Source organism: Macrobrachium rosenbergii, chromosome 13 (assembly GCF_040412425.1).
Source record: "Macrobrachium rosenbergii isolate ZJJX-2024 chromosome 13, ASM4041242v1, whole genome shotgun sequence".
NCBI lineage: Eukaryota > Metazoa > Arthropoda > Malacostraca > Decapoda > Palaemonidae > Macrobrachium > Macrobrachium rosenbergii.
This window is the reverse complement of record NC_089753.1, coordinates 21,975,973-21,995,252: the sequence shown is the minus strand read 5'-3', so window position 1 is coordinate 21,995,252 and position 19,280 is coordinate 21,975,973. Positions and strand designations below refer to the sequence as shown.

The 19,280-nt window shown below is 35.4% G+C and overlaps 1 protein-coding gene across 27 annotated transcripts in view; it reads right to left on the bottom strand.

Annotated features, from left to right (window-relative positions):
* Nucleotides 1-19,280, bottom strand: part of LOC136844994 (zinc finger and BTB domain-containing protein 14-like) — a 256,025-nt gene that overhangs the window by 139,531 nt on the left and 97,214 nt on the right. For 2 of the 27 annotated variants that reach the window (XM_067114503.1, XM_067114504.1), the window contains exons 6-7: nucleotides 17,317-17,807; nucleotides 15,863-16,776 (exon numbers count right to left, since the gene is read on the bottom strand). The exons of 20 other annotated variants lie outside the window; for them this stretch is intronic. In XM_067114503.1, coding sequence (XP_066970604.1) covers nucleotides 17,331-17,807 — 477 coding nt within the window. In that variant the 3' untranslated portion in view covers nucleotides 15,863-16,776; nucleotides 17,317-17,330. Of the gene's footprint in view, nucleotides 1-7,599; nucleotides 8,962-9,741; nucleotides 10,200-15,862; nucleotides 16,777-17,316; nucleotides 17,808-19,280 lie in introns of those variants that run through there. 5 more of the 27 variants (XM_067114516.1, XM_067114517.1, XM_067114510.1 and 2 more) reach the window with 4 other exon arrangements.

Sequence of the window (19,280 nt, the reverse complement as noted above, 5' to 3'; positions counted from 1 at the left end):
CCTTACATTACAGTACTCTCCTATTACTACTCTTAAGTAGGCTATATACGCCCCTAAAACGCTTATTAACTGCCTATTTTAACAGTTCATCGCCAAAAAATTGACAGTTCAAACAAAAACTATCGTCCCAGAACACCATCATGTCATTTCAAAGTCAAGCTGCAAAATTAAGTATCAGCCTACAACTGTTACTCTTAAGTATTCCCTGTCATTCAGACATGCACGTTTTCTTTGGCTTACGTAACTTTGCATATTCTGTAATGCACTGGGCTTACACTTTACGTATATTGATGTATTCAGATGATTTTGAAATTATATTTACTGTACTAGTACATATTTTAAGATAGAACTACTGTTGAGACGCTAGGTTTGTTACATCATGTTAGTATTTTCATGATTATGTACAAATACATTTATGATAAAAGAAATAATTTACTAAAGTAAGTTCTTGGTTTATGTCATGTTGTGGTTAGTCTTCACCATCTCCAATAAATTTATAAAAAAATTCTTGTGCCTTCATTCTTTCTCTTTCTCTCAGTATACATATACTTTATTGAGAAGACCCTGAAAATATGAATACCACGTTATCTCACTTACAGAATCTTTTATACTGTATTGATCTAATCACCACAAAAATATTTAAAATCCAAATTTTATATGTAATCATAAAAAACCATGAAAATATACAAATCCAGCAAGTTCACGGAGGTACAGGCAGTCCCTGGTTAACGGTGGGCTCGGTTAACAGCGATCCGGTTTTATGGCGCTTGTCTAGCGACAAGAATCGGCAATTTTCGGCGCCGAGAATCGCCAATTTCCGCTTATCAGTACCGATAATTGGGTACTGGCACCGATACATACCTAACAGAGGCGCCGATAACCGAAAATCTGCGCTTTTCGGCGCCAATAACCCCTGAAAATCAGCGGTTTCTGGTCATCATCACACCTTCAGAAACGGAACCCCGCCGATAATCGGGGACTGCTTGTAGTGTTGCCATATATTTTGTTTTGTTCTGATTTACTGTACCATATTTCATTACAGTACAAGTTTAGTTGACTATGATTATCACACACATTATAACAGTACACAAGAGAATATTCTATCACTGTTGATGTTTCATCTCTAATCACCATAAAAATATTTAAAATCCATATTTCATACATAGGCAACACTCAACATTCTTACTCTCCTCCCAGCCATTGTGAAGTCTCGTCCCAATCAGGTTACTGTGCTTCAATGCATCAACACCAAAGTTCTCTCTCTCTCTCTCTCTGAGATATGAGAGATTGATTTTTTATGCATGTATGTTTGTTTGTTTTGTACTGTATAGTTTTATAGATAAACGTGATGTTACTTTGTCATTTATTTTTTTCAGATTTTCCATGCATAATTACAAGTTTTTGCATTTCAATAAAAGCAGACTGGGAAATAAAATGAAAATATTTAACACATATTTCAGATACTGTACATTATGCTCTATAATATAAAAACACTTTATAGTACAGTAATATACTTTCAAATACATCTTACAATACCCTTGAGAGAGAGAGAGAGAGAGAGAGAGAGAGAGAGAGAGAGAGAGAGAGAGAGAGAGAGAGAGAGAGAGAATCGTACACTAAAGCTCACTATAGGGCCCATATGCCATTCTGGGGTGGGCCCCAGAATGAGCTTAACAAATTTATGATTTGTATTACAGACTTATTTAATTTGTACTAAAAATTTTATAGATATTTTGCCATGTTTACATTAATATTAACATCTGAAAATTGGTAAATCATTTATTATAAAAATTGTCATGAAAATAAAATGAAAATACAGTAAAACCCCGTATTTATGAGGGGATGCGTACCACATGCCTCTACGAATAGCTGAAACCTGCGAGTACCTAGAACCCTTCTAAAAACACTTGCCTAGCCTACACTAGGGTATTCGGTACCATGTATTCATATATGGTAGCCTAGCCTACACTATAAAGTATACCCTATACACACACGGTATAGTAATTATTAATATCAGCTAATTCTGGAGGTTCATGCAAAGTGACTTATGGTAATTCAATACAAAGAGAAATTGAATAACAAACAAGAATTAGCTTAGCCTACACTATGGTATATTGTATACATATGTGGTAGTGTAGCCTACTGTACTCTACTTCCTTGTTGGATTGATCGGTACCGTTCTCGGCTAGCACAGTGCAGGGCCCGAGTTCAAATCTCCAGCCAGCCAATGAAGAATTAGAGGAATTTATTTCTGGTGATAGAAATTCATTTCTCGGTATAATGGTTGGGATTCCACAATAAGCTGTAGGTCCGTTGCTAGGTAACCCACTTGTTCTTAGCCACATAAAATAAATCTAGGCCAGCCCTAGGAGAGCTGTTAATCAGCTCAGTGGTCTGGTTAAACTAAGGTATACTTAACTTTATACTGTACTCTATATTCACATATCGTACTATACAAACGTCAACATAATGAATTTGCATCGTTTCCATGGATCTTTTAAAATGTTATGCCTTAATTCACTGTATAAAATAATATTGTATTATTCTTATATTGCTTTTGTATTATAAATTGTGATCATAGCGATCAATGTTTTCGTTTGGAAATCGTTTATGTGGTGTTTATTTCGCCGTATTTAACTCAGTTCAGAGAGCTTTTACTCACTTCTAGTTAGCGTAAATGAATCTCTAGATACTTTATTTATATGGGGCAAGGTTATTTTTCGTTATACAATGTGTTTTTAAGTCGAAATATAACTAAAATACGTCTCGTTGTGAAATTAATTTATCTATTATTTTCATTAATAGATGACGAAGGCTGTTTGGGGGCATTTGTTTTGTGTAATAAAAAAAAAATTCAAGATTCTGTTTGCTTTTTTCACTTGATTTCATCATAATATGAGCTTAATGTATTTATCATTTATCGGCGTAAAAATAGCAATACTGTAATGTGTTTTTTCATGCCCAGTAGTTCTGATTAAAATACCTCTCCAATTTTAATTACAGTCGAGTTTCATCCATGTTGCCGATGCACGATACTTTACAGTATAGTCATTAGCATCTTGAACATTGTTATCTCAGCTTCAGCAACAACTTGCAGCTTAAATTTAGCAGTATAATTCCTTGATCTTTTATCCATACCAAATAAGGGTATAATGTAAAAATATATCAGTCCTATTCTACTTAACGTCATTTGTGCTATAACCTACATTAATTGTTTATTACTGTACGATGGTTGAAATACCAGGTAAACAGCTGTTGTTATCCGATTCGGTTATAAGCAAAGCAACAGTTTCCCAGTAGGCTGTCTATGGCTGTGCGCATTTACGCAAGAGTATAACGTTAACGTTAGTAACAATACTTCTATCATTCTCTTTTACTTTTTTAACTATAAGATGGGATAAAGAGATGGAGGAAAAGCTGTCTATTGTAATTTGGTCTCTCTCACTGCCTCATTATGCTGTTGCCTGCACCCGCACAAAATTTAAAAATATTTTATAAATATTGTTGTATCTGCATTGATTGCTTACCCCATTGCAAAATCGAATTATCGTAACTCGAGCATCACCTGAGTATTTTAATAGTTTTATCATAAAAAGTACATTTAGTCATGAAAATGAGATGAAAATACAGCAATTAGTGAATATTTCTCTGAAAAATACCGTGAATGGGCGAATTTCAGCGAATATTGCGTATATATGTTCCATAGAGAAATCCGCGAATAGGTGAGTCCGTGAAGACGGGGGTTTACTGTACAGTAGTGAATATTGCTCAATGAAAAAATGTGTGAATTGGTGAAATTTCCCAAGTCTAGTGAATAATGTGTTCCACAAAAATTTGCAACAAAATGAAACGTGGAAATGTGTAAAAACAGGGGAACACTGTACCCCTAAATTCAGGCAGAGCCATTTTCTCTCATGCAGTATTGAAGCTGTCCCTTTTTCTTTGACAGTCCATAAGGGAAACACTAAGAATTCATATGGTACTGTACCTAAATATTCAATATGCACTGAAAAAAAAAAAAAATTATTTTGCTGTTTACATTAATATTAACCCTTAAACGCCTACTGACGTATTACATGCGTGACTAAAATTGTCTGTTGGGTGCCAAGTGGACGACATCGTCACGTTCGACTACAAAAATTTCAACCTTTGGTCAATCTTTGACTTCACCAAAATGGTTTAAAACGCAATTGTAAGCTAAAACTCTTACATTCTAGTAATATTCAATCATTTACCTTCATTTTGCAACAAATTGGAAGTCTCTAGCACAATATTTTGATTTATGGTGAATTTTTGAAAAAACTTTTTTACGTCCACATGCTAAACTCAGCCGAAAATTTCCAGAAATTCTTTTCATTTTGTTGTAATTTTTGCACTGTTTTATATTAGCCATTACGTAAAAGTTTTATATATGAAAATGTGCGCAATTTCATGTAAATACAACAAAATACAACCCATGGTTGTAGCTTTTATCAGTTTGGAAATATTTTCATATAAATCTCAATAACTGCCAAAATTTCAACCTTCAGTCAATTTTGACTCAAACCGAAATGGTTGAAAAAATGCAATTGTAAGCTAAAACTCTTACATTCTAGTAATATTCAATCATTTACCTTCATTTTGCAACAAATTGAAGTCCTTAGCACAATATTTCCATTTATGATGAATTTTTAAAAAACTTTTTCCCTTACGTCTCGCCAGAAATTCTTTCATTTTTTGTCGTAATGTTTGCACCATTTTATATTAGTCATTACATAAAGTTTTATATAAGGAAATGTGTGCAATTTCATGTAGAATACAACAGAAAATAACTCATGGTTGTAGTTTTTATCAGTTTTGAAATATTTTCATATAAATCACGATAACTGCCAAAATTTCAAGCCTTCGGTCAACTTTAACTCGACCAAAATGGTAAAAACGCAAATTATAAGCTAAAAATCTTACATTCTAGTAATATTCAATCATGTACCTTCATTTTGCAACAAAACTGGAAGTCTCTAGCACAATATTTCGATTTATGGGTGAATTTCTGAAAAAAAAAAAAAAAAAAAAAAAAAAAAAAAAAAAAACTTTTCCTTACGTCTGCGCGATGCAACTCGGCAACATCTCAGAAATTTTGCTTTTTACATTAGTCGTTACACGCTGAAAATCGTGCAATTTCATGTTTGCATCGCTTTTTTGATATTAGTTGTTACGTCAACTTTTATATATGAAAAATGTGCTAATTTCATGTAGAATATAACAGCAATAAATTGGAAGTCAATAATTCATGGTTGTAGCTTTTATCACTTTTGAAATATTTCACATAAATCACGATATTACTGCCAAAAAATTTCAACCTTCAACAGAAAATAATGGTTGTAGCTTTATCAGTTTTGAAATATTTCATCACACGAAAATGGTTGAAAACTGCAATTGTAAGCTAAAACACTTACAGTCTAGTAATATTCAATCAATTAGCTTCATTTTTCAACAAACGGGAAGTCTCTAGCAGAATATTTCGATTTATGGTGAATTAAAAAAAAAAAAAAATATTTACGCCCGTATTGGATTCATGCATCATATTGTGATAATATTTTCTCTGTGTTGCTTTGATCGTTTTACAAATTGTTATATACCAAAATCATCGCAATTTAGTGTACAATACAAAGAAAAAAATCCCTTAGCTTTTAACGTTTTGCTCACAGCGATTTGTATAAAATTATATATGAAAAATTTTTTTGGCGGTCATATATTTCAATATTTATATATGATAATGATATTTTTTCATTTCTGATGGTTGCATACTAAACTTCAGGCAATGACAAAAAGGAGCCAAAAATGAACTCTTAATCTTAAAAACTAAGTGTGCTGTGATTTTTGAAAAAAATTTTTCCGCTTCGCGCTTAACTCCCGAACGCCGCATACAGGAGACGTTTTTGTAAATAGAGGCTCGGCGTTTAAGGGTTAATATTTAAAAATTTATAAATCATTTTATCATAAAAATGTATGTAGTCACAAAAATAACATGAAAATAAGGTAATTAGTGAATATTTCTCGACAAAAAATCCACGAACTACCAAAGAAAAATATTTCCCACAGAAAACCCCATGAATAACTGAACCAGTGAAAAAGTAGGGGCCCACTTTACTGTATATTTTTCAAAAGAAAAGAAAAGATATGGTTATATTATACAGCAAAACAAAAGGGGTCAATAGAGTACGTAACAGGCTACCCAAATATCAGATGAAAATAGAGAATAATAGAATAATTTGTGAGCTAAGAATTTGGTACTCTTTTACAGGATTTAACAGTATTTCACACCAATTTCCCATATATATACTCCAGTACAATAAAGTACATATACTACTTTTCTCTTTTTGCACACTGCAGAATGTAAAGGATGTCTTTTTACAATACTGTACTACACACCTGTTTATAAAAACTGTTATGTATTAAATTGGTACTACAACAGTTGCAGTTTGTTCCTAATAATAAAATAAGTGTAATATATACTGTGTAGCTGTGGTTGGTTAGGTATAGTACTATTAAAAATTATAAAATCTATTAACTGTAATAAGTGTAACGCATTAATACTAAACTCTGTTTGCACGATTCTTTTGTACTTTATTATGATTACAAGTCTGAAAATGCGGTTAACAATTTTGCAGCCAACTAAACTAGCAAGTGTTGGAAATCTTCATGGCACATATTCATGAGTGGACTAGACTTTGGTGCATGAAGCTTTACCCTTCTAGTGTGATAGTTTTGTCGATCCAGAACTCTTTTGCATTTACATTTAAATGGTTCAGAATTAAATGCCAGTGACTTTTAAGATTTTAGGTGCAACTTTTGAAAAGAAAGTGACTTTGAGAAGGTTATAAATAATAAAGCTACCTGTGTTCTCAAAAAGTTGGTATCTTGCCGAAATGTTTTCAATGGTTCATGATGATATATCTATGTGTTTTAACCCATTTCTCCTTCCTTGTTTAGAGTACTGTTTTCCCGTGTGGTCTTGAGGTGTTCACTCTCAACTCAAACTCTTGGATAGGGTTACTTCATCTGTCAAGTTTATTTTGCCAGCTCTTAATGTTGACTTGAGGCATAGATGTGAGTGAGTTCAGTATGTCTGATGCTTAAAATCTACTGCAATAATAAACATCCTCTGAATTCTTCTTCACCTGACCTAGCTGTTTTTGCTTGCAACACTAGGCAGGCTGCAGCTACAAGCAATATATCGCTTTGTAGCACATGGTTTAGTACTACTCAGCTTGCATGGAGTTTCATCGTGGCTACAACTAAATTGTGGAATAGTTTGCCTATTGCAGTTCTGGTATCTTCTGATCTCTACATCCTTAAGCAAGAAACATATTCATTCTTTCTTTATTGAGTTACCACCTTTTCCTGAAACTTGCCTCTCTCTGCAAGCTAATTTCCATTTTGAGCCCTCTTTGGTTTATATTTTGTTGACTGTGCATAATGGTTTTCAGCTAGATTTAAAATACTGCTTACAGATAAATAAAACATACCAGTTTGCTATTTATGAGTATAAATCTTGAAAATATACATAATGTGGCAAAAATTACACATGAAATATTAAGGTTATTTGTAAACAACAAATGTTTTTCCATTTATATTCTAAATTTCTTCATCTGTACAATGCATAGCATATCAAAATGAATACAGGATGCTATCTTTCATATTGCTGCAATGAAACTGTACAGTATTACTGTACTTTTTTTTACATAATCTTTTAAAAAATTCATTCTCATTTTATTTTACCACCTAAAAAATGTTTTTGCTTTACATGCTACTGATGAAGTTTGTGATTTTTTAAATGTCTTTTCATGTTGGCACCCGTTTTGAACTGAGCAGGACAATGAGGGCAACTGTAGGGTCTCTCCCCTGTATGAGTTCTCATGTGCGTATCAACGTGAACCTTCTGGGTTGACTTGTAAGGGCAGTAAGGACATGTGAAGGGTTTCTCTCCAGTATGCCTCAAGAAGTGCCTCTTGAGGTTTTGCAGCATCGTCGTGTTATACGAGCAGTATGGGCACTGGTGTATCCTGATGCCCAGTTCGAAGAATCCTATGTTTTGTCCATAGTTTCTTCTGTCTTTCCCTTCTCCACCTCCATCATTGGTCCTCATATCTGCCTCCTGCATCACCTGTTGAGGAGGTCGAGTCTTACTTAATTGTAACACATGATGTTGCTATCTTATCTAACAAAATAATGAACTCAACACTTCAAAAGCCACAAAATATCATTCATAGCTGCCCAAAACCTGGTTCTTTAGATTTAATGAACAAAGTTCATAAACTGGAAATACATATTGTTTTCTTAACAGTCAAAAGATAGGCTTTCACTCACAAAAATAGGGACAAATAAGTCAATTTCAAAATCAGCTGTTTCTCAAATAAAGTTTATTTTTGACGCACAGTTATATTTTTAACAAAGTTCTGCTGAATTAATATGGTGATTTTCCTTTCCCAAAACAAATGTTAGAGAAAAATACTTCTTCCAAACAAATTTCAATTTTGGGGGACACCAGCAATGTTATACACTTCAAGTCGTCTTCTCACGAGCAATGTATTCACCACCAGTGTGTTGATGAAGATGGTCTTTTAAATTACTCTTCTTTGCTGCTCGATACGAACAATAGGGGCACTGGAAAGGCTTCTCTCCAGTATGCGTTCTTATGTGAGACGTTAAGTTCGTTTTCTGAGTAGCAGTGTAAGGGCAATACTGGCAAGCATAAGGTCGCTCTCCAGTGTGAGTACGGATGTGGTTTTCCAACAAACCCCTCCTGATGGTTTTATAGGAACAATATGTACACGCAAAAAGTTTTTCAACTTTTTCTTTTCTTAAGGAATTATTCCCAAGGTGAGTCAGTGAGGAGCGTGGATACAGGTGCGTTGAAATGCCGCTCTTTCCTTCTTGGTTTCTTGGAGCCCATAACATGCCTTCAGCCGGCTGCAACACCTGCAGAGAAGGCTGAATTTTACTGACAGTAGCCACAGCCCTTTGAAATGCTAAATACAAATGCAAACAAAGTTTCACCATCAAATTCACAGCACTCACTCAACAGGCCTACAATCTATTCTACGACATCTTTTCTGTTTGTCATGCACTTCCTTTCGCTATTAATAATAAATAAATATCATAGTTTGCACCATGAACAGGTTTACAACACTGCACAATTATTACAGTAACAGGTTTATAATAATTGAAAGCAAACTTTCTCCCACATTTTATGTACTCATCTTTGATAAGAAAGTAAAATTTCCCTCCAAATGTTTTGACAATGACCTCATTGTAATAATCTGACTCCCTCCACTTATATTCCCTTACTATGCCCTGAGAGAGAGAGAGAGAGAGAGAGAGAGAGAGAGAGAGAGAGAGAGAGAGAGAGAGAGAGAGAGAGAGAGAGAGAGAGAGAGATACTGTGGATACGTAAAAAAAAAAAAAGTATAAACTGCAAGATAGTTAATTTCAATTCTGGAACAGAATCTGATACAAGTACAGAAACTGTTCAACACATCTTGCCTTTAGTAATGTGCTCATGAATGAATTCTTTATGCTTACTTCACATGGACCTATTGGGTTGTGTACAGTACACTAACCTAGGACAGCCATGTAACTGAAGAAAAAATTTTGAACTTCTCCAATGCCAAAAAACATGCACATTAAAAACGTAAAGGCCAACCCACAGACCTCCCCATAATTTACTATCTGATAAAATTGCAACGATAATGACATTACCTGCACGTCAGTATTCCTTTGGCGACTTACTGGTTACCAAATCGCCAAGGACTTGTGCTGCTAGATGTACTCAATCTGTCATGGGTCAACGTATGTTTCTGCAATGCTATCTTATGAGCAGCTTGAAACGGGCAAAGTGAGCACTTATACGGCTTCTCCCCAGTGTGTTTTCTAATGTGCCGAGTCAGATTTGTTTTTTGTGTTGACGTATAGGGGCAATACGAACAAGCATAAGGCCTTTCGCCTGTGTGAGTGCGGATGTGATTTTCAAGCAAGCCTCTTGCAACTGTCTTATAGGAGCAAAATCTACAAGAAAACCGCTTTTCCAGTTTTGTTCTCATTGTACTGTCCACTGCCTGGTCACGTACATACAGTGGGTACTGCCGAACTATGTTGGCGCTGATTCCATCCCGTGGCCTCCCTTGCGCTGATAACATGCCTTCAGCAGACTGCATCACCTGCAGAGGAGGCTGAATTTTACTGGAAAAATTCAAAGCTACATGAAGCTTAAAATCGAAAGTTAACTGAAACTAAACAAACTACAGTACCAGAATTTCAGGAAACTCCAATCCTATAAGAATGGAATACAGTACAGGTGGAACCTCACACTCATTTTAATCAATATATTGAACAATAAAGCTTGCTTGGAGCAGGCTCTAGCTTTTCCTTCAAGAGTTGAATACACAACTTCAGGATGAGCAGTTTATATTTTGTGATGTATAAGTTTATAATAACCCAAATGTTACGATTCTACTAATGAAGAGTAAACGCAAAACTTCGCACAACCAAGCCGTTCACCAACCACAAGCGCATGTGATTATGAACATTAATTATGTGAAGACAAAATAAAATACCCCTTTTCATATAAAAGTAAGTTTAGGTTTCTCTGCACTAGAAAAAATAGTAAAGATATAGTACTTTGAGGAATTATGTATGTTTGTACTGCCATTTTCTTATTATACTACTGTTAGCAGTTCACCTGACCACTAAGTAAACATTCTTGACACTCCAAAGGGTGTAATGCCCATATATGTTGCAAAGAAGCACAATAGTTTTGTACCTCAAAATAAGAGCAAGTATATTTTGATTAAATAGTTTAATTGTTAACATTTTAAGATCTAGCTCTATCTTAATTTTTGGTTTTCTGTTAGTCCCACTCTGTTATTATTTCCTTTCCCTAAGTACGATATAAGTCCACTCCCATTATGTATTTTCCTAATTCCAATTTAGTCCTGTAGTAATATTTACACTCTCTGGATATACATAACCATTGCAAAGACAAAACCAACAAAGATTTTACTTATATATTCTCAACAAAGATATAACTTTACACATTAAAGTATTTTAATTTTCTCAAACTACCTAACAGCTGGCATTCCTATCTTCCATATCTAAGAGTTGCACCTTGGCTATCAGATCACATGTCCAATATCACAAAACACTTCCCCTAATGGAGTTCCAGTAACAGACCATTCTGTACAATTCTGAGAAATGAGGTGAAGAGTGCTGGTATCAAAGCAGTACCCTCAGTACAAATGCCTACATGTTACCACATTATCCTCATCATAAATGTTTTCACGTATGCCTTCCACTTTATGAACCTTATTATTCTACAACCACATCTTTTCAAAACCTATGTTTTCTTTGTTAGTTCCCAGTGGAAACATAGGCAATAAAGAAGAATACGTAGTGCAGACTTTATATGGTCACCATTCACCATAAGTTTGGTCTCTTCTAATGGGATAGTTTTATCAACCAGTAGCCTAGCGATCTTTGTTTCATCCGGGCCCCATCTACTTTCTCCTTACAGGCAGTCCCTGGTTAATGGCAATCCGGTTTTATGGTGCTTGTCTAGCGCCAAAAATCATAAATTTTTGGCTCCAAAATTCATCAATTTCCACTTATTGGTGCCAATAATTGGGTACTGGCGCCAATACATACCTAACAGAGGCGCCGATAACTGAAAATCGGCACTTTTCGACGCTGATAAGCCCAGATAATTGCCGATTTTCGGTTTTCATCACACCCTCAGAACGGAACCCTACTGATAACCAGGGACTGCCTGTACTACCTTTTCTATCCCTGTGAGTGCAGTAAACAAAACTGAATGGAACCCAAAGTTTTTTGGTGGCATCATGGAGGTTTAAAGAGGGTAGGGTTATTGGAAGTCAGAATTTCAACCAGTGCATATATTTCACAGCTGCTCTGAGAAAACTACTTGTACATTCTAGTACCCAAAAACATGGAAAAGTTGGAAAACATAGTGCTGGCAGTTCCCGCTTACCGGCAGCATCGGTTAACGGCGCTTGGCTAGCGATATCGTCAACCAGATTTTTGTGCCAGTAAGCAATTTTCAGCACCAGTAAGCGGTTTATTGGCGTTGGTAAGTGGTCCATCAGCGCCAATAACTAGTTAACAGTGCCATTAAGAGGTTTATCAGTGCTATTATTGATGATTTTTGGTTAGAGGCGCTTGGCCGAGAACGCAACCCCCACTGTCAACCGGGGACTGCCTGTAATGTGAAGAAGGAAAAAAGTGCAGAATTCCCGAGGCACAAAACTGTAGTAAATTCAGCAAAACAAAGTGGAACCAAGAAAAATACCTAAAAAGAATTAAATGAGTGATGAAAATATAAAGGCCCAATAGTATAAATCACCTGGCAGTTCAACCTTGGAAGTGACACACCTGCTTGTTTATTTCATAGAGTCACATGGAAGAATGACTAATAGCTGTAACATCATAAGAAGGGTGGGAATTTGCAGTGGGGCATCTGGATTTTATAGGAACAAGTTGGTGCAACCAACTTCATTGCACTGCAAAACTGCAATATGTGATCAACAGGGTTGTAATGAATGTCTTACATACTGCAAGAAAACATAATTCTTTTGTTCTAAGATTGCTGGATGCACGTTACTTGGGTTTCAATGAGTTCCCAGTACAGCAAACCCCTGTATTCGCGGGGTTTGTGGAACACACATAAAAAAAAAAAAAAAAAAAAAAAAAAAATGCTTATACCTGAGTATTTTAATAGTTTTATCACAAATGTGCATCTAGTCATGAAAATGAAATGAAAGTACAGTAATTAGTTAATATTTCTCAGTGAAAAATACCGTGAATGGGCAAAATTTCCGCAAATAATGGGTAGATACATTCCACAGAGAATTCCGTGAATACAGGGGGTTTACTGTCACTTTCTTTCAAGAGGCTGTGTCCTTTGGCTCCCAACATTGATAATTATGGTTAAGCTTTCTCCAAGAGATGGTCACAGACTACCCTCTAAGAAACATTTCAACAGGGAACTGGCACTGGTGATTTTAACTCCTGCACTTCTAGAACTAGTGAACAGGCAGTCCCCGGTCATCGGCGGGGGTTCCGTTCCCGATGGCGTAACGATGACTGAAAATTGCCAATAACTGGAAGTCAATGAATATCAACGCTGATAAGTGGGGATTGGCCCCTCTGTTAGGTGGGTATCAGCGCCAACCTTTGGATATCGGCTCATATCGGTGCCAAAAATCCAGTTATCGTTACAAAATCCAGTTATTGTCGTCGCTAGACAAGACCCGTAAAACTGGATTGCCGATACCCGAGGCCACTGATAACCGGGGACTGCCTGTATACTTCTTGTTTTGTAGGGCATTAGCATCCACATTTTGTTGTAGTGCCACCCATCTTTCATACCCTTCACAGTAAAAGTGGAGAATGGTTTTCATGGCAGTATTGTTGAAGTGAACGCTCATAAGTTTCAGAGAAGAGTTAACACAACTGTAAAACACTTTGCACCACTCCCATGGTTTTTCTACATGGTTTGTTGTTTTTGGTTATGCATATGTTTTTGTTGCTTAGTAGCCTGTATGCATTATTTTCTTTATTCTGTTCTCTCTTTTCTTACAAATTACCCGTCTATTCTGTTGACACTTATTTTGCAAGTCAGTGACCTTTTCGGCTTTGTGCCATAAGGACACGAGACATTCAGAATGAATAAATATTTGTTCATTTTGAATACCTCATGTCCTTACGGTACACTGCACCTTGCACAGGGCAGTTTTGACACTAATAAAGGTATAGTCGACCCCCACTATTCGCAGTCTTGCAATTCGCGGATTTCTCATTGGAAAATGTATACACATTATTTGTGGAAAATTCGCCTATTCGCTGTATTTTTCATACAGAAATATTCACAAATTACTGTATTTTCATATCATGTGGTCAAAATATTACAATATTCAGGTATAAGCATTTTTAGAGGGTTTTTTGGTGTTTTGAAGTATCAAAATTGGCAGTTCTAAATGTTTTTAGAGGAGTTTTAAGTATTCATGGATTTTAGCTATTTGCGGGGGGTAGTGGTACACATCGACTGCAAAAACCGGGGGTGACTATTCTGCCATCTCCTTTCAGTCCCACCTCCACAACCTTCCATCCAATTCCCTCTGGTCTTTTTAGACACATGAGACTCTGACTTGCTTGAATTATCACCTGGCACTGGAAAACAAAACTTTGGCCCTGGGCCCTTGATAACTGAGGGATGTAAATCAGTGGTTGTGTTAAACTGATCTATTATTTAGTTCATCATTGAAGCATGCAAGAAAGCACTCAGGTCTTTTATCTTGCTTAATTATTTTTATATTCTGGCTTACTGTTTATGAGCTTAATATTCAATTTTTTACTGCTTGGTGTAAATTTGCTTTCCATGATGGAATGCTGATTTTGGTGGCATTTTGAACCCAAATAATCATATTCCATCTAGGTCATATACTTTTTAAAATGCTTAATTACACTATACATAGTCAGGATGATGTGCTAAAGTTATCTGAGAACAGAAACTTTATCATAAATTAATAATACAAAACATAACACAGATTTAAACATTCTTTTTGCATCATAGAAAAGTACAGTAAAGTAAATGTCTTTTCCTTATGATATATCTATATTACTGCTAGTTATGAGTTACTGAGTTTAAAAACCTATGGAGAATTAGGAAAACTAGGCAAAACCAAATATAATTATCTGTTTCCCTTTACACAGCCTCTCCTTGTATGGGAGATAGTTAGCCCATCCACACACTCTTCTGACACCATCCCAATATTACCTGGTGCCAAAATATGGTTAATTTTTTTTAACTGCTACAGATGACATCACTGGAATCTCAAAACAATACTTTCAATGGTTTATTTTTCCTTAATAAATTTCATTACTTCCCCTAAACCCCCTTTATGCTCATTCATCTGTGTGAGTTACCTGGCTAAAGTCTATACTGTATAAGCAAAGTGACCATATAAAATAATTGTGACACCCTTTATGCTTTCATTATACATACTGTGAACACATTAATTTAAGCAACCCCAAGTATGTTAAAACTTTTTGAATGCTTACAACAACCAGTAACTTTTCATATTTACATCAACTGAGCAAATGCAAAGATGGTGTACATAGAGCTGTATTTATACTTTTTTTTATTGTAATAACAGTTCTGCAAATGCATGGATAATGATGATGATAATGCATTAAGTGAGGATAGTATTTTCTTTACGGAACCCGTTACACTGCAATACTGCATTTAAAAAATGTCACTGATGAAAGCTGTTAATGTAAAAGTTATTACAGTAATAAGTATCTGACCACTGGAAAGTTATTGCAGTAATAAGTATCTCACCACTGGCAATATTAAATCCTATCCTCCAAAAAGCAACCATAATAGAAGCTAAACCTCATTGTAAATATAAAAAAAAAAGTGTAATTATATTCTGTATTATAAAGGAATTTATCCACAACGAAGGGCTAGTGTGAAATGAAGCACCCTTTTCATCATGCATCAACAAGAATAACCAATAATATTCTGAAAGCAACATTCAGACACACAAAATTCACTGATCAGAAAGTCTGCAACCTTAAAAGTCTCTTATCATACTACTTCACAAGACTTCATGACCATAAAAAAAAAAAAAAGGAACCCTAAGTCTTCAGTGAGAGAAACTTTACTCATGTTTCAAGTTGTTACAGTTATACAGCGACTGTAATTATTATAGTTATATGAAAAAAAAAAAAAAAAAAAAAAAAAAATTATGATTTTTGGGGTTTCATAAGAACAAAAACAAGGTTCTGTTCAAAACAAAACAAGAAATTTGATTTAGACCTTTAATCTACTGTTAGCCAAGCTTAAACATAATAGCATTCAAATTTGTGACAATACACAACTATCTATCACAATATCATATTTTTGTGTCAGCATTATGAAGTATGTCTTTATTTAGTTAATAATACAATACAGGTACTAATTATTAGTTAACTTCCTATACAAATTCGCTGTGACCAAGAAAACTATTGACTTATAACATCCACTACATGCTACATCATTAATGAGATCATAATTGGGAATGAGTCCTTTAAGCAAAACTTTCATATTAAACACCAAACAACAAGGAGCTAATCAATTCCTACGTTGACATCTTTGTACCTAACTCAATAAAGACCTGTATCAAAATAATTTGCTATTTCCTACCACTAGAAAAAAATATTCTTGAGAAATCTATAACACCTACAGGTTTTGAGTAAAAGACTATTCCATCATAGAGCACTATCATGTATTTAACTGGCATTTTTGTGAATCTGCAAGTGAGCATTTAGAGTAGATTTCCGCGTAGTTTGGTAAGAACAGTATGTGCAAGAATATGGTTTCTCCCCTGTGTGCATGCGAATATGAACAACTAGATTGCTTCGTCTGGCAGCCGTGTACGGGCAGTAAGGGCACCCATGGGGTCGTTCTCCAGTGTGGCCGTTGATATGATCTTTCAGAACTTCCTTGCGGGCTGCCCGGTAAGAGCAATATGGGCAAGAGAAGGGCCTTTCGCCTGTGTGTTTCAAAGTGTGCCTCTTCAGCCTATTGGAATCTGGAGTGCTGTAAGAGCAATGTGGACACTGATGCAGTTTACTAGATGCAGCAGCAGATGAGACAGCAGCAGCATCCCCTCTCAGGCTTTCCTCTGTTGATCTCCTCCCATCGGCAGTCCACTGATTATTAACCATCTCTCGATCCACCTGAGGAGGAGGTTTGTGATCTTACTCTTTTTTTATATCTCACAAAGAAATAAAAGGTGACTTAAACACAAGTTCCTTCAACTCTTTTTTTTTTTTTTTAAATGCTGCAGGATGAAATAATCAAAATACACTAAAATCAGGCAAGTCATGGAATAATGAATTCTAAATCTCTTACAATTAAGGGTGTATGCTTTGCAACTAAATACTCACAGTTCAGAAAACTAAACTATAACTAACATGCAGCATTCACAATGGGTACAGTACAGCTTTTTAAAATCTACATTTATCTAACCATTAAATCCAATTACTGTAACTAAATGAGCACATTTCTTGAAAACTTGCCATGTTAACCTCAGAAGTAACAAATAACACTATAAATTAATAAAAGGCACCTCTTCATATATATATATATATATATATATATATATATATATATATATATATATATATATATATATATATATATATAAAAAACACACTTGACTCCTTTGAGGAACAAAAAACTGTTATTAAGAAAACCCTTGGATAATTGATATATACCTCACCAAATTCAGTTATTTTTTGAGAATGTCTACATGACGCCTATGTTTATGCATGTGGGAGTTCAACGATGACTTCTGAATGGCTCGATATGGGCATAACGGGCATGCAAATGGTTTTTCTCCAGTATGAGTCTTGATGTGTGCAGTCAGAGTTGTCCTATGGGAAGAGCTGTAAGGACAGTACGGACAGGCGAAGGGTCTCTCCCCAGTGTGCGTGTTGATGTGTTCTTTTAAGAGACTGTTTCTCGTTGTGCGGAAACTACAATAAGAACACGAATAACGTCTATCAGCAACCGTGGCACGCCTATTCAACGAGGGAAGATTCCCAGCGTCAATGGAAGTGGAAGGGGCTGACATCGTGGGTGCAATCTGAGGCATCACATCAGATGATGGTAGACATAAGGCACTATGGCTAATAAGCCACTCTGCTCTTGCAGGGGCGTAGGAGATTCCATCATCAGGAGACACTCGTTCTTCATCCTCATTTACCTGTAGATGAAGTTGGTTTAATCATGTCCTTATATGATTCATTTATCCTTAAGATGAAGCCCTATCATAAACACTAATGGAGGAATGATGAAAAACTTTCCATGGAAAAGTATTCAACCTTTATAGATCAAGATGGGCAAACTGATGACATATAAAGGTAAAGGAGGCAAGTACATTATAACTTCTCTTTCACATTACCACAAATGCATCTGAAAATTAGTTTTAAAGGCCATTCACTTGTTTCCACTTCCATAGTGCTCTACACAGTCACAAGATCACAGTGTGAGGACAGATGATTGAGCACTTATATGCTGTGCAGTTGTGCTTTGACATTCTCAACTCTTCATAATAACCCACCGCCAGGGTCTTTAAAGACTGAACCTGATGCCTAGTCGATCATCGTTCGTTTTAGTCTGTTACAATGTTTGCAAATCCGCTTCAAATATTTTGGCAAACATTCAGAAAAAAATATAAATTATCACAGAAAATGCTAACTATTAGCAATTGCTCACATGCAAACCCTTGAGTGTAACACTTCTTTAAAGATAAATGTAATTCTCTTAGTTTACAATTACAAAAAGAAAACTACATAAATTCTTCAACTACTATTTCCCAAGCCATTCATACAATCACACTCATGTCTTCACTAAAAGTCTACCATAATGTATTACAAGTTATCACTGTTCTTGTGAAAGTCAACAGACATACTTATGCTGTATATATTATTATTGTTATTATTATTACAGGCAGTCCCCGGTTATCGGCGATCCAGTTTTACGGCACTTGTCTAGCGATGATGATAACTGGATTTTTGGTGCCAATGTGCTCCGATCTCTGGTTACTGGTGCCGATCCCGGTTATCGGCACCGATAAACCAGATATTGATGATTTTCAGTTATCATCACGCTGTCAGGAATGGAACCCCTGCCGTTAACCGGGGAGTGCCTGTCCTATTATTATTATTAAGTCTGCTCAGTGGTCTGGTAAAACTAAGGTATACTTAACTTCTTCCCTCTAGGCCACAAACCTAATTTATTTAGCTCTAACAGGGCTGGCCTGAAGATTTTGACATTTACTAACGATAAGGTTCAGATTTCATTTATTAAATTACAGCTCTCTGAATATTTTATAATCAGTCCTGTAACATAACACTTACTGGCGTTACCATTGCTGAGTATTATTTGTGCAATAAAAAGGGGCAATACAATATATTACAGCACTTTAAGAGAAATCTTGTTGACAGAAAATGAGACAGAAAAAATATAACTGGAAGAAATTCTCTCATACAAAGCTGCCAACTAAGCTTCCACCTAACTGCTCTAATATTGCTACATTTGAAAACATTTAATATTGCCAGGTGTTTTACAAACATATGGAACATAAAAATTTACGTGCAAATAGAATTGCACCAATCTGTTTACAAATAACTCCAGCTAGAACTCACATTGTTCAAAACAATTAATATTACTGTTC